General features: G+C 41.4%; 1 protein-coding gene across 5 annotated transcripts in view; it reads right to left on the reverse strand.

Annotated features, from left to right (window-relative positions):
* RFTN1 (raftlin, lipid raft linker 1) overlaps nt 1–15,854 on the reverse strand; it is a 203,673-nt gene that overhangs the window by 116,189 nt on the left and 71,630 nt on the right. For all 5 annotated transcript variants that reach the window (XM_055295520.2, XM_055295519.2, XM_063610761.1 and 2 more), the window contains exon 3: nt 3,883–4,069. In XM_055295520.2, the coding sequence (XP_055151495.2) occupies nt 3,883–4,069 (187 nt within the window). The remainder of the gene's footprint in view (nt 1–3,882; nt 4,070–15,854) is intronic.

Below are 15,854 nucleotides of genomic sequence, written 5' to 3' on the forward strand. Positions count from 1 at the left end.
CAAGTATTTCTTTCTGTTCTAAAAGCTAACTCATTTCATTTAACAGCATCTATAGCTGTCAGAACTTTGGCAGAGTTTGTGAAAAGTATCACTTTAATTGTCTGAATTAAAAATCACAAAAGTCTTCCTTTGTTTTGTTTTTACTACTTAAACTCCCTATTGATAAAGAAAAAGCACCTTTTTTTTTCTTTCTTGAGACAAGATCTCATTCTGTCACCCAGGCTGAAGTGCAATAACACAGTCACATCCCAGGAGCCTCCAGCTCATGGGCTCAAGTAATCCTCCCACCTCAGCCTCCCGGGTAGCCCAGCTAATTTTTAAAATTTTTAGTAGATACTACGTCTCGCTACGTTGCCCAGGCTGGTCTGGAACTTCTGAGCTCAAGAGAATCTTCTGCCTTGGTCTCCCAAAGTGCTGGGATTATAGGTGTGAGCCACTGCACCTGGCCCCGATGTTTTTTTGTTTGCTTATTTTTAAGATCGTTGGAGTCTTTTCCCCATAATACAAAAAAATGCAGTTATTGCATTTGCTAGGAGAGAAAATTCCTGTACTTTAAAATTATATTTTACAATGACTCTGCTTCCAATCTCCACCACTCCTCCCACCTAATACTATTGGGGCTGGAAGTGGGGGTGATCCTCTTGATTATTTTTGCCTCATTTTACAGGATAAATTATCAAACTTTTGCATTTTTTTTAAAAAGGTAGTTCCAAAGACTCAACACAAAGTTACCCAAGGAATTTCCTTCTCTGGATCTGCTTGTCCAGGAGTTGAAATGTTCATTAAGGTCACCAGCAGGCAGTTCAGGAACTCTGGTTGAAAGTCAGCTTAAACCCAAGGAGACTGCCAACTTCCCTTTCTTGAAAACCCACCTGCGTACAATGTCTAATTCCTCTCAACAGTTTGCTCATTTTTGTCTTCTGGAAAGTAAGTTCATTTGTTCATGCTACCTCAGTGGAAATGAATAAACCCTACTGAGCCCCCAGCTTCACTGCTGGCTTATAATGCACTATTCCCCAAAGTGGTGGTTCTTATTTCTGAAGAGGGGCTTCCTCACCCATCTTGTCCCATCAGATAACTTAAGAGTTTGGTGCAAGCCTTGCAAATCATGTAGTAACAGCCCCTCATTGTAGCAGCTAGAATATGGAGGCCGAGAAAGATCCATTGATGTGCCCCTTCCACAACACTACTTACTAGTAGCCAAGTGCAGCCTAGAATGCAGGCCTCCTGGCCACGAGTTCTGTGTTCTTTCTTACCTAGCCTGGTGCTTACAGCTCTCCTAGGAGTAAAGTGGCAAGCCCCAATAGTGTTGCTGAGTGCCAGGCATGAAGCCAGGCAAGAATTAGGTCCTCTACACACTTGCTACTCAAAGTGCATGCCACGGACCATCAGCATCTGCCCCATCTGGAAACGAGTTAGAAACGTAGAGTCCCAGGCCTCCCCTGAGACCTCCTATATCAGACTCCGCTCTTTAACCATATCCCCAGGAGACTCACAAGCACATTAAAGTTTGAGAAGTGTTGCTCCACAGCAGGGAGGAAAAAAAAACACAAAAAGATACACCTTCACTTTTTGAGTTAAGCTCAGGCCAAGTCCTGAGCTCATGTCACCTCCTATGGCAGATCACACTGAAGGATGTGCCGGTGATCTGACCCAAATGGACTTGTTTCCTTTAAACACTAAGGCCACTCAGATAATCTGCAGAATAGAATCCCTGGAGCCCCGTGGATGCCTTATATAATCCATACAACTCATTCGTCTGTTTTGTTTCCTTGCTGAAATTCTGATTTACTTACAGACTACTGAGGGGTAAAATGGGGGAAAGGTTGAGTAATAAAAGTACTTCTTTATGGAAGATCAAAGATATCCTCCCCTACTTTTTTTTCCTAAAGTGGTTCTCCACGAGAATTGTGGGTAAAGGAACCCAGCACATGCTTCATGGCAGGATTAAGAATGCAGGTACGGGAGTCAGCCTTCCTGGGAGCAAGGCAGAACTCTGCTTGCTGCCATCCGTGTGACTTTGACAACTCAACATTTGTGTCTCAGTTTTCTCACCTTTAGAATGGGAACAAAAATAACACTTATTTCATAGCCATATGATACAGATGAAATGATAATGATCAAGCCTCACATACAGTGAGTGCTCACTAAATATAAGCTACTGTCATTATACATATGTGTCAGTGTCACTTAAAACCACTGCGGCCCCCAGAATAATTTCTTCTCATGATCGACCCAGATAATGATCAACAGCCAATCAACATAAAGGAACCAATAATGGACTGGGCGTGGTGGCTCACACCTCTAATCCCAGCACTTTGGGAGGCCTATGTGGGAAACTCTCTTGAGCCCGGAAGTTCCAGACCAGTCTAGGCAACATGGTGAAACCTGGTCTCTACCAAAAATAAAAAAATTAGCCAGGCATGGTGGCGTGCACCTGTAGTCCCAGCTACCTGGGAGGCTGAGGTGAGAGGATGGCTTGAGCCTGAGAGGCAAAGGTTGCAGTGAGCTGAGATCATGCCACTGTGCTCCAGCCTGGGTGACAGAGTGAGACCCCCATCTCAAAGAAATGAAAAAGAAAAGAAAAGAAACCAATATGCAGCCAGGCTCAGTGGCTCACACCTATAATCCCAGTGGTTTGGGAGGCCAAGGTGGGAGGATTGCTTGAGGCCAGGATTTCAAGATCAGCCTAGGCAACATAGTGAGACCTCGTTTCTACAGAAAAAAAAAAAGAGAGAGAGAGAGAAGACAAACTAATATGCATAAAAGGCAGACACTGAGAAAAGTCTTGCCCTACCAAAAAATGTGTGAATTCTGGGTTCGAGCAAAAACATGCACCACCTTTCACTTTGAATTCTAATGTGTGTTGATGTAGACTAAGAGCCCCAGAGCTTGATCAACCATGAAGAAATAAAGGAAAGGAAAGGAAAGAGGAGTCAGACTTAGACACGCAACCTCATGCCTCACAGCTGTCCCTTATGAGCACACCGGCCAAATGCTTTGTCTACCTGCAAAGTGACTTTAAAAAGAGAGAACAAGGAGGAGCTGCTCCGCACTCCCTTTTTAAAATGTGGCACATGCTGTCATTCCTTCTATGATAGTTGGCCAAAAGACAAATCTGATTTCCTTTCCCAGACTTCATTTTAATTTTTATTTTTATGAAAGCAGGAAAAACATACTGCTCTCTCCATCCCATCCTCATTGTTTTTTTTTAAAACAAAAACCACAAAATTAATATTGTTCCTTTTGAAAGACTAACCCCACTTCTCTTTTCTTAATTAGGCTCAACCGAAATATAGGCATAAGCATTCAACTAGGCAAGCCAAACTGAAAAACATCCCCAAGCCCTGAAAATCTAAATCAAGACCAAACCAATTATAGCATTTTATTTAGGTGGTGTTTATTTTTTGTATTTTTTTAACTGTCAAGTGATTGACAGAATTTATGGTAGGCGCAAAATGTTAAAGTATTTCTAGACTTTGGGGGAAGATATTTAAGTTTGTCTATAGCCTCTAAACAAAATTATTTGTTTTCCAGCCATGCCTTTCAGTTTAAAAGTATTGCACTTTTACTAGCCGCATCATTCTGGGCATATGCTTCTTCTGAGGAGAATTTTTCTAGCTGAGTTTAATCCAGTGAGTTAAAAGAGGGAAAGAATGTAAAATGGAACTCTCTACTTGCAGTTGGACATGCATTTGTTTTTCATCGCAGGATGCTAGGAAACCTCTCTGGTTGTCTTTTTGCCTCACCTGTCTGAGGGCTGAGGCGCTAAGGACAGCATGCAAATTTCAACCCCCAACCCCATCCTCTCACTTCCCCTCCTCTCTTGAGCATACCTTAGCCACAACAGGATGCTACCCATTCACCCATTGGAGGCCTTACCTGTCAGTTTTCTTGATCAGGATGGCTCTAAAGATGTGCTCCAGGGGCGTCTTCTCCCGCTCATGGGTGGGCTGCACGAAGGGGTGCAGGGCCGCCAGCGAGAAGCCCTGCTGGTACAGCTCCAGGAGCTGGGCGGGCAGGTCACGCAGGGAGGCCAGCCTCACCGCTGAGGACCCAGGGAGCTCCGCTGCAGCGGAGAGAGGAGAGGCTCATCAGAGACCCACCACAATGCCCACCCAGCCCTGCCCAAGCCCCTCTTCCCTTGCCCTCGGGGAGGATCCTCTAGGTCTCTACTAAAATGAGTTTGTCCCAGTTTTTACTGTCTTCAAACAGACTTTACAAGCAGCCTGTCGTTTTCCAAATCACCCAAAGGCATTAATAATTGGATGTAGGCCAGGCGTGGTGGCTCAGGCCTATAATCCCAGCACTCTGGGAGGCCGAGGCAGATGGATCGCTTGAGCCCAGAAGTTTGAGATCAGCCTGGGCAACATGGTGAAAACCGGTCTCTCTTAAAAACAAACAAACAAACAACAAAAAAACCTCAAAATTAGCCAGTGCTTGTGGTCCTGGCTACTCAGGAGGCTGAGGTAGGAAGATCGCTTGAGCCGGAAATGGGGAGGTTTGCAGTGAGCCGTGGTCAGGCCACTGCACTCTAGCCTGGGCAACAGAGCAAGACACTGTCTCAAAAATGAAATAAAATAAAATAATAATGGACTGTCTTAGATCTAGAGTCGTCTTCTCAGTGATCACAATGAAAAAGCCATCTCCATCCTCCAAAAAAAAAAAAAAAAAAAACACACACACACACAGAAAAACAGAAATAAAGAAAGAAAGGAAGAAGGGAAGGGAAAAGAAGAAAACTACATTGAGCAAATATAAAAATACTAGGTGGCAAAAAGCAGCATAAACAAAGTCAAAAGACAAACTGGAACAAAACTTCTGTGACCCTTAAGACAAAGGGCTAATTTCCTTAATTTGCGAAACCCTCCCCACCCCAAAATAATTTTTAAATGTGCAAAATATATGAATAGGCAATTGCCTTAAAAACGTAAAAGGCTAACCAATATTTGAAAGGACACTCTAATTCAGCATTAGAATTACACAAATCAAAACCAGGAATATTTTTACCTATTGAATTATTTAAAAATTTGGATTTATAATTTATTTATTTATGAGAAGGGCAAACAATGTTCAAAAGTCAAAACGTACAAATGTGTATTCAGTGAAAAGTCTACATCCTAGCCCTATCCTCTACCTCCTACGTTTATTTCCTTAAAGGCAATCAGTATTATCTTTTTGTGTGAATATGCATTAACAATCAAATAATTCATACAAAAGTAAATAGGTCTATATATTTCCCTCCTCTTCTACACAAATGTCAGCATAACATTACACACCTAGCTTTTTAGAATCAATTTTTATCAACTAACAGTATACTTTTCTGCCAGGGGCAGTGGCTCACGCCTGTAATCCCTGCACTTTGGGAGGCCGAGGCAGGTGGATCACTTGAGGTCAGGAGTTTGAGACCAGCCTGGCCAACATGATGAAACCCCATCTCTGCTAAAAATACAAAAAATTAGTCAGGTGTGGTGGTGCATGCCTGTAATCCCAGCTACTCGGGAGGCTGAGGCAGAAGAATCTCTTGAACCTGGGAGGCGGAGGTTGCAGTGAGCCGAGATTGCACCGCTGCACTCTAGCCTGGGCAAAAAGACCTAAAATCTGTCTCAAAAAGCAAACAAACAAACAAAACAAAACAGTATACTTTTCTTAGAGACCATTTCATAGCAATACAGAGTGCTTTCTCATTCTTTTCTACAGATTCATTGTGTGATATACCATGCAGTATGCAAACTTTTGCTCTTATAAGTAATCTTTTAGTGAAAAATATCATTCCTACATGATTTTGCATGTGTGCGCTTATAGTACATATAAAAAATAAATTCCTAGATGTGGAATTGCTGGGTTAGAAATATATGCATTGTGTGCCTGTATCAAAACATCTCATGTATCCTATAAATATATACACCTACTATGTACCCACAAAAAATAAATAAAAAATCGGAGATGTAAATACATATATATATATATATCACACACATATATATGTGTGCATTGTAATTTTTTCAGCTAGTGCTATTTCCTCCATAGAGTAGTATGGATTTATCTGCCATCAGTGATGTATAAAGTTGTTTCTTTTCCCCATACTCTATTCTCAGTGAAAAAAAAGATCCCTGTGAGATGGTAACTTATATTTCTCTTATTATGTAATTTGTATTTTTTCTTATTAAACATTTCATATTTAAATGCTGTGTCTCCTTGTCTGTGAACTGTGTGTCCATTATCTTTGCCTGGTGTCCTATTGAGTCATTGGACTTTTTTTCTATTGGTTTGTAAGAACTCTTTACATATTAGGAAATCTAGTTTTTATGTATCTGCCCCTAATTTGTTGCTTGCCTTTTGACTTTGCATACAGTGGGTTTTGCCATGATTTTTTTTTTTTTTTTTTTCAGACAAAGTCTCGCTCTGTTGCCCAGGCTGGAGTGCAGTGGCGCTATCCCCGCTCACTGCAAACTCTGCCTCCTGGGTTCAAGTGATTCCATGAAAAACTTTTTAAATGAAGCTGAATTTACCAATCTTGCTTTCAATGGCTTCTGAGTTTTGTGTCATAGCAGAAAGACCTGGAATTATAAAACAATTCTCTTGTGAATTCCCATAATACATATTTCATTTTTTGCATATAAATCTTTTATCGATTTGGAATTTATCCCATGTAAAGTGTGCAATATGAATTTAACTCCCCTCCACCACAGGGGTTTCTCCATTTTTCCTCATTGATTTGAGATGCCATATATCATATGCCATTTATCATTCATTATATTCCCAAATATGAGTTTATGACTGTGATCCATTAATCTATTTGTATAAAACACTACTTCAAACAATTTTAATTTCATATTATATTTTAATATCTAGTTAAACTACTTGTCAAATCTTCCTATATTCCGTTTATATTTTGAATTTTCCTAATTTGTCTTTCTAAATGATCTTTAAAAATCAGCTCAGTAAATTCCCCTTCCTCCACTAAAAAAGTCTGTGGGTATTTTTATTGGGTCATGTTCAAATCATAGCTTAACTGAGAATGAGTATTTTCACCATGCTGCAAGTTCCCGTGCAAGAAACTGGCAAAATTTTGATTTGGTCAAGTCTTCCTTTGGGTCCCTCTGGAGCATACTAAAGTTTTCTTCACACAGATAGTACATATTTATCAAGTTTATTCCTAGTTATTCTATATTTTAGCTATTGAAATAATACATTTTCCTTTTTCACTTCTGTAATATTCACTGCATGCAAGGGTGTTGGGGAAACAGGCATGGCCCTCATCGTGGTGGGAGTGAGCCTTTCTTGAGGGCAGGGTGGTATTGGTCTTCAAACCTAAAAATGCACACACTCTTTGCCCAGCAACCCTACTACTGATAGTACTTCTATGGCTGGGCTCACAAATGTCTTTCAAGATATATGGACAAAGATATTTACTACTGGGTTGCTCTAATAGCAATCTTAATTGCAGGACTAGTTAAACACTGGAATACCCCAGTGATTAATCCTATGAACCATTAAGAAGATTAAAGTAAATCTGTTACGTGCTGATACAGAAACAAGTCCAAGATACACTGCTAAGTTTAAAAAAAAAAAAAGGTGCCTAACAGTGTTAATGGTATGGTCACTCTTGTGTAAATAACATTAGAAGGATGGACAGATATAAATAAAAATCTTTTTTTTCCTGGAATAAATCACAAAAACACCAATATTGAAGACAGGGATTGGAGTAGGGAGGAAAGGGTAGAAAGTCGTTTTTACTGTATTCTATACTTTCGATCCCATTACCACCAGTCATTTGGGTGGAAAGTTTATGAGTCATTTTTATTTTCCTCTTTATATATAAAAACAATATTATTTAAAAGTTTTTAATGTACTTTTAAAAATAATGTGCTTTTTAAATTTTCTAATTTTTCTTAAATTTATTCTTCTTTATTTATTTTGAGACAGAGCCTCGCTCTGTCACCCAGGCTGGAGTAAAGTGGTGCGATCACAGCTCCCTGCAGCCTTGATCTCCCGGGCTCAAGCGATCTTCCTATTGTCTCAGCCTCCAGAGTTGCTGGGACTACAGGCACATGCCAGCATGTCCAGCTAATTTCTCAATTTCTTGTAGAGATGGGGTCTTGCCATGTTGCCCAGGCTGGTCACAAACTACTGGTTTTAAACGATCTTCCTGCCTGGGCCTTAATGTGCTGTTTTGTTTTGTTTTGTTTTGTTTGTTTGTTTGTTTGTTTTTTGAGACAGAGTCTCCCTCTTTGGCCCAGGCTGGAGTGCAGTGGCATGATCTTGGCTCACTGCAACCTCTGCCTCCCAGGTTCAAGTGATTCTCCTGCCTCAGCCTCCTGAGTAGCTGGGATTACAGGCACACGCCAGCATGCCTAGCTAATTTTTGTATTTTTAGTAGAGACAGGTTTCACCATGTTGGCCAGGATGATCTCGATCTCCTGACCTAGTGATCTACCCACCTCAGCCTCTCCCTAAAGTGCTGGGATTACAGGCATGAGACACCATGCCCAGCCAATGTACTCTTTTTAAAAACAAATTTTAAAATAAAACCTAGGGGTACTTAAGAACCACCTAACATCAGATACTGCAGCTCTCATTTCCATATATCATGCAAGAAATTTACAGGGAAAAAAAAATCTATAGCCATGATTCACTCTAAAACAAGCATTCAGCATCCTGGAGAAGGCTCCGTTAATAAGAGTGACAAATGTAGGACTGGCCAGGAAAGCAGAAAAGTATGCAATCTTTCCCCTGAAGGGTACATTCAGGATAGGCTGCTAGATAAACAAATCCAAAGATAAGTCTGGTAAAGAATCCTGAGCCTCTCCATATTCCCCGTGTACGGAAACCTGTCAAGGTGTCTCACAAGCAGCTTCTTGGATGCAGGCGAGACAGACCCCTGCTCTAAAGCTTGTCCTGAACCCCAAGGTTTACAGCAGGGGTCCCCAAGCCTGGGGCCACGGACTGGTACTAGGGGCTGCATAGCAGGAGGTGAGCAAGCATTACCACCTGAGCTCTGCCTCCTGTCAGATCAACAGCGGTATTAGATTCTCTTACGAGTGTGAACCCTATTGTGAACTGCGCATTTGAGGGATCTATGTTGTGTGCTCCTTATGAGAATCTAATGTCTGATGATCTGTCACTGTCTTTCATCACCCCTAGATGGGACCCTCTAGTTGCAGGAAAACAAGCTCAGGACTCTCACCGAGTTGTATAATTATTTCAATATATTATGGTGAGTTGTATAATTATTTCAATATATATTATAATGTAATAATAATAGAAATAAAGTGTACAGTAAATGTAATGCACTTGAATCATCCCAAAATCACCCCCCCCACCCCCAACCCCATCCGTGGAAAAACTGCCTTCCATAAACCAGTCCCTGGTGCCAAAAAGGCTGGGGACTGCTGCTTTAGAGCAAGGGTCCTCAAAGTGCACACCCTGGTCCAGCAGCACCTGGGAACTTGTTAGAAATGAGAAAACTTGCCCCGGGGTGGTGGCTCACGCCTGTAATCTCAGCACTTTGGGAAGCCGAGGCAGGCAGATCATAAGGTCAGGAGATCAAGACCATCCTGGCTAACAAGGTGAAACCCCTTCTCTACTAAAAACACAAAAAATTAACTAGGTGTGGTTGTGAGTGCCTGTAGTCCCAGCTACTCGGGAGGCTGAGGCAGGAGAATCACTTGAACCCGGGAGGTGGAGGGTGCAGTGAGCCAAGATCGCGCCACTGCACCCCAGCCTGGGCAACAGAGTGAGACTCCGTTTCAAAAAAAAAAGAAAAAAAAAATGAGAAAACTTGGGTCCCATGCTAGACTTACAGAATCGAATCTGAGCCATCTGTGTCTCACAAGCTCCCCAGGGAGTTCGACTGCCTCAAAGAGTTTCACCTTGGCCCTCCTCCACCCACTCTCCTTTCCACAGGCAAGAAAACCTGTGACCAGCAGCCTTCTTCACACAGCCCAGCTCCTAGAACCCCCTGCTTTGCCAGCCATGGGCCCAATCTGGGGGCCATGCAGACTTCCTCCTCAGTCTGCAGTAAGGGTGGATGGTGCCCCTTTGTGTGCACTCCCAGGCCCAAGGCAGGGCAGAGACTAAGAGGAGGCAAGCGAGGAAATAACTCACCACAGGTGCAAACTTTAAAGGAGCACCAAAAGCTCAATAACCAAGATAAATAAATATTTAATATAATATTTGAAAAAACAAAAATCAATGCAAAAAATTAATGATGAACAACATATCAAAATTTTTGATAAAGATAAGATTAGGCTGAGTGCCAGTGGCTCACGCCTGTAATCCCAGCACTTGTGGGAGGCCGAGGCAGGAGAATCACTTGAGCCCAGGAGTTTCAGACCAGCCTAGGCAATATGGCAAAACTCCATCTGTACAAAAAAAATACAAAAATTAGCTGAGTGTGGTGGCATGTGCCTGTAGTGCCAGCTACTAGGGAGGCTGAGATGGGAGGATCACTTGAGCCCAAAGAGGTCAAGGATGCAGTGAGCTGAGATCGCACCACTGCACTCCAGCCTGGAGTGACAGAGTTACTAAATACATAAATAAATAAATAAATAAATAAATAAAAGATAAGATCGGTGTTTTTTCCTTTCAGTTTAAGCTCCAATACGGCTCGCACAGTACTGTCACTGATCTTGTCTTTATTTACTATAAATGTTGCCTCACTCCCCTCACCCTAATCCTGGCCCAGCCCAAGATCTCCTTTTGTCCTCTTGTCCCAGATCCTGCAAATGCTGGGTGTTGACCTTATGGAAACCAGGGGCAGGTTTCTTCTGCTGTCAACAGATTACAAGGCTGCTGAACCAACAGGGCAAAACCACATGTGGCAGAGACAGTTTGTTTTATTTGAAAAACTGAATGTACTTTTGGTAGGAGTGTAAGCCTTTATGGAAGGCAACTGCACGTTGTCAATCAAACCTAAAAATACTATCCAGCACCAAGATCCCCTCTTCTCTGATAAAACTATATACAAACAGCATCTGTGAGTCATTGAATAGGGGCCCTCAAACTCATATTTAACTCAAACTCATATTGGTCTCTACAGTTCAATATTCTTTAAATGTTTCAAATTTTTCAAACTCTTCCTGCTATAATAAAATAAACCTTTATTGAGAGTTTGATAATTTATACATTTGTTTCCTCTTATGCATCACACTAAAATAAAAAATAAAAGTAGTTAATATGTTTAGAAGACAGGGTTCTTGCCAGACATGGTGGCTCACGCTTGTAATCGCAGCACTTTAGGAGGCCAAGGCGGGTGGATCATCTGAGAGCAGGAGTTCGAGACCAGCCTGGCCAACATGGTGAAACCCTGTTTCTACCCAAAATACAAAAATTAGCCACTCATGTTGGCGTGCACCTATAGTCCCAGCTACTCAGGGGGCTGAGGCGGGAGGATCACTTGAGTCCAGGAGGCAGAGGTTGCAGTGAGCCGAAATCGTGCCACTGCACTCCAGCCTGGGAGACAGAGTAAGACCTCTGTCTCAAAAAAAAAAAAAAAAAAAAAAAAAAGAAGAAGACAGGGTTCTATACCAGCTGCTCTCCTCACTGCCTGCTAACCCCAGGCATGTGAACACTCAATTCCTTTGTATAAAACGGTGATAACAACATCAACCTGTCTTCCATCATAGCGTCATTGTGAGGATCAAGTGGGATGATGTGTGTGTAACCTACAGAACGCAAAACAATCACAGGCGGTGGCACTGGCTGTGGTGAATGGGAGGACTGGTCACCCCAGGATGGTGATGACAACATGATGTGGGGCCATGAAATCCTTCCCCATTCCCACCCACACCCCTTAACCTCCGTGCTCCCAAATCACTGCACTAAAAATGTTAGTCAATCAACCACTTTATACTTAAATGCTTCCTGAATAAAACATAATACCTTTTAAATTTTTATCTTAAAATCTAAAGATGTATCTCCTGTCAAAGCTAAGCAATTTTATGGCTTTAATTTTTGGTATGCATGCTGTCAAAGTAAGTTTAGCTTCATGGTTAAAAGAAACAAATAAAAATGAATCTCAATGATCTTAAAGCAATAAAAAAAGCTCCTATTGTAAATATGATTAAAGGCCTTAATCTCATGTTTCTATTTGAACCCTAACCTTAAAAATACAAAAGAAAACATAGTGCTTATGAAGTGACCAATTCCCCAGTGTTACTCCTAGGCAAATAAACAAAGGAATGATTTCTCCATTTGGATGGACATACCAATTGTAGCCTGTTGGTCTGTTTCTCACCCTACTTATCAGAGTAACCTCTCCACCGTTTTGTTTTGTAATAGTGGCCTGATTTCATTTACAAATTATGTAACCTTGGGCAAGCTATATAGTTCCCTCCCCATCTCTTGGGACCCTCATTTACAAAATGAAGACTTTGGATGGGCAATTGCAAAAGGCGCTTTCAACTTTAAAATGCAATAATTTTATTATTTCAATTTGGAGGCTGAGGTACCAGTTTCTAACTAAAAAGTAACATTGGATAATATAACAATTGTTTTCAATGCTAACTGAAAGAGTTCCCCCAAACCAGAGCTAGAATTGGAACAAGGAACACCCACATGGCATGTGTGGGTGGCTGGAGTGAGGAAGGAGAGGCTGGAAGATACCCGCTGCCAGTGGGCGGGAGAAACATCACTGCTGCCCGAGGGTTCCAGCCTTCTGCCTGCCCAGGCACTAGGGATTCTGGGCTAACTGTCCTCTGGGGGAGTGTGGTGAGCTTTTCAGAGGAGTTCCAGGGAAGAGATGCCTGCCCAGTGGTGGGAGAGAAAACGAATGTTTTAAGTATCGCTGAGGATGATGGGTCTCCTTCACCCTAGAGGAGAGCTACAAGGAAACGGCATGAGTTATTCTGAAGTTACTTTCTATTCCTGGCCTTTGACCAGGACCTGACTCTAAGGCTGAACCACATGAACTGTCTCATCATAAGTTAAAATTTCTAATTATAACTTCGTAGTCTGAAGATAAGGGACACTGCTATGGCTGTCTTAGCCACCGTTACCTTCCAAAAAGAGAAAATGCCAGCCTACTCAGAGTGGGCCGCTGCCGCGAGGGCTGATCACACTTTTTCTCCACTTTCTAATCTGTCAGGTTCTATAGTTTTTATCTACAGTGATCACATTCGCCTCATCTGGGAAGGACACCCACGTGCTCCCACACTGCCACAATCTTGGCTCACTGAAACCTCCGCCTTCTGGACTCAAGTGATCCTCCTGCCTCAGCCTCCTGAGTAGCTGGGACTACAGGTGTGCACCAACATGCCCAGCTAATTTTTGTATTTTTAGTAGAGACAGGGCTTCACCATGTTGGCCAGGCTGGTCTCAAACTCCTGCCCATCTTCATCCCATACCAGGGCTTTGTCCTGTTGCAGTGCAAAGGACAATTCTCTCCTGGCTTCTCCCCGACCTGGGCAGGGGCAGAGTCTCATCTCCTTACCGGACAGAGGGCTTGGTGCAGATCCCAACGCCAGTAACAGAGGTATCTGCAGGCCAGGGAAATAAAGTAAACAAGAGACACGAGCCAGGGGGACAGCAATGAACACCGAGGCCCCATCTTGCCCAAAGGGGCAGCATCTTGTCTCTTGCCTGGTTACTGCTAATGGGCAAGTGGGCCCAATGGTGCCAGAACTTCTAACTCTTACTTTCAAGAAGTCCGAAATCTTAATCTTCCTAATCTTTAAATGTGACAAGTAATTGTAATTTTATTTTCAATCCCATATGGCCAAAGCCAAGACCTAGCAGCCTGCAGAGTATGGATGGGGCATTTGATAAAGTTGGGGGATGGATGCCCCGCACTCCTTCCTATTTCTGATCCTGGCACTGTCCAGGCGCAGTGCGAGCATCAGTCATCATGCACGGAGGAGGATGTCGTTCTGTTCATCCCACATCATCACAAGGTACATCAAAAGCTTCAAGGCACATCTGCAGGTATTTGATACTGGCCTCTATTTCCTAATTCCTCTTTTTTCTATATTGGCACTGAGATGAACAAAAAGTTTAGAATCACATGATTGTATTTTGGATCTTTTGGAAATCTTTTTTTTTTTTATTCCAGACTCTGTTACCAATAACAGGCTTTTATAAAATCAAAATATAGAAACTACTGCTGAAAAGGTATTTTGGGTGGCAAGAGAGTCGAAACGTCTTTTGAAATAAGTGTTTTGTTTTTTCTTTCAGAAAATAACTCCATATAAATAAATAAACCATTATTCCAAGAACTAAAAAAAAAAAAAAAAGGAAAAGAAAGGAATGAAAACAGAGAAAAAACATAATCCACAAAACCACACATTTCTTAACACTCCTGGGATAAAGTAAATTTTGTTTTTGCTATGACTATGTTTTGTTTAGCAAAAACATTCCGCAGCCCCATTTATTCCCTGGAAACGAAGCCCTTCAGACATTTGCAAAAGGCCAAAGTGAGGTCTTTGCTATTTCAAACTTTATTATTGGGAAAGTATCAGCCTCCAACACAAGAAAGAAAACACCGCATACAGCAACTGCCCATTTCACTCAGCTCTGTAAAGCAGGAAACAGCAGGCTGAACTGCAACAGCTTCTATTATTTTGCCCAGAAATCATTTGTGACTTTAACCTAATTATTCAAAGTCTGACTTTGCTTTTCTAATTACATCCACTAATGGATCTGTCAGTACGAAGGAGTGCAACATGAGACAGACACCAATTCCCTCGGGAAATTTCCCTCACAGGTGAAGCTGATAATGACACTGCTCAACCAAATCTCTCTTTTTTAAAAAGTTCCTTGAAGACTGCTAGTACTATAACATCAATCTGCCTGGGCTTTGCAGTAGATCCAATTTAGCAAAACACTAAAATCAATCACTTTTCGATGCAGGACTTTTTATTGTATAGGTAGGAAATAGGAGTCCAATTTTTAAAATAATGTTTGCAGAAGACAAAGCCCATGTCTTCTGTATGTGCCATTTCTAAATCTGTGGAATAAGTTAAAATGTTTGTTCTAAGGGCTTTAAAAATTTAGACTTCTGTCACCTTCTCATTAAACAAATTCATGTATCTGACACTTAAAAAACAAAACAAAACAAATAAAAAAAAACACATATCCAGGCTCAGGAGACCACACCATTAAAACACTATTTTTAAAATTTGAAGTGAAATTTCCATAACATAAAATTAATCATTTTAAAGTGAACTGTTTGGTGGCATTTAGTACATTCATGATGTTGCACAACCATCAACTCTATCTATAGGTTCTGAAACATTTTCATCACTCCCAAAGGAAACTCCATGTCCATTAAGCAGTTACTCTTCCCATTCCCCTCTCTCCCCGAGCCCTAGCAATCACCAACATGCTTTCACAAAAAAACTATTCTTTCTTTAAATTTTAATTGATTTTCGTTGTGTATATTTAAGGTGTACAACATGATGCCTCGATGTACATATACTTAGTTCAAATGATTACTACAGTCAAGAAAACCAACATAACCATCATTTCACATAGTTTTCTCTTTTGTGTGTGGTAAGAGTACCTAAAATCTATTCTCTGAGCAGATTTCCAGTATACAATGTTATTAGCTATAGTCTCCATGTTGTACATTAGATCTCTAGATTTACTTATCATACATAACTGCAACCTTGTACCTTTGACCTACATCTCCCCATCTCCCTGACCCCCCAAACTACACTTCTACTCTCTGTTTCTGTGTATTTGATTTTTAGTTTAAGACTGCACCCATATGCGAGATTATGTAGTATTTTTCCTTCTGTGTCTGGCTTATTTCACTTAGCAGAATGTCTCCTAGGTTCACCCATGTGTTGTAAATGGAGGATCATCTTCTTTTTTAAGGCTGAATAATATTCCATTGCGTGTATATACCATAG

The sequence above is a fragment of the Symphalangus syndactylus genome, chromosome 10 (genome assembly GCF_028878055.3).
Source record: "Symphalangus syndactylus isolate Jambi chromosome 10, NHGRI_mSymSyn1-v2.1_pri, whole genome shotgun sequence".
In the NCBI taxonomy this organism is placed as follows: Eukaryota; Metazoa; Chordata; class Mammalia; order Primates; family Hylobatidae; genus Symphalangus; species Symphalangus syndactylus.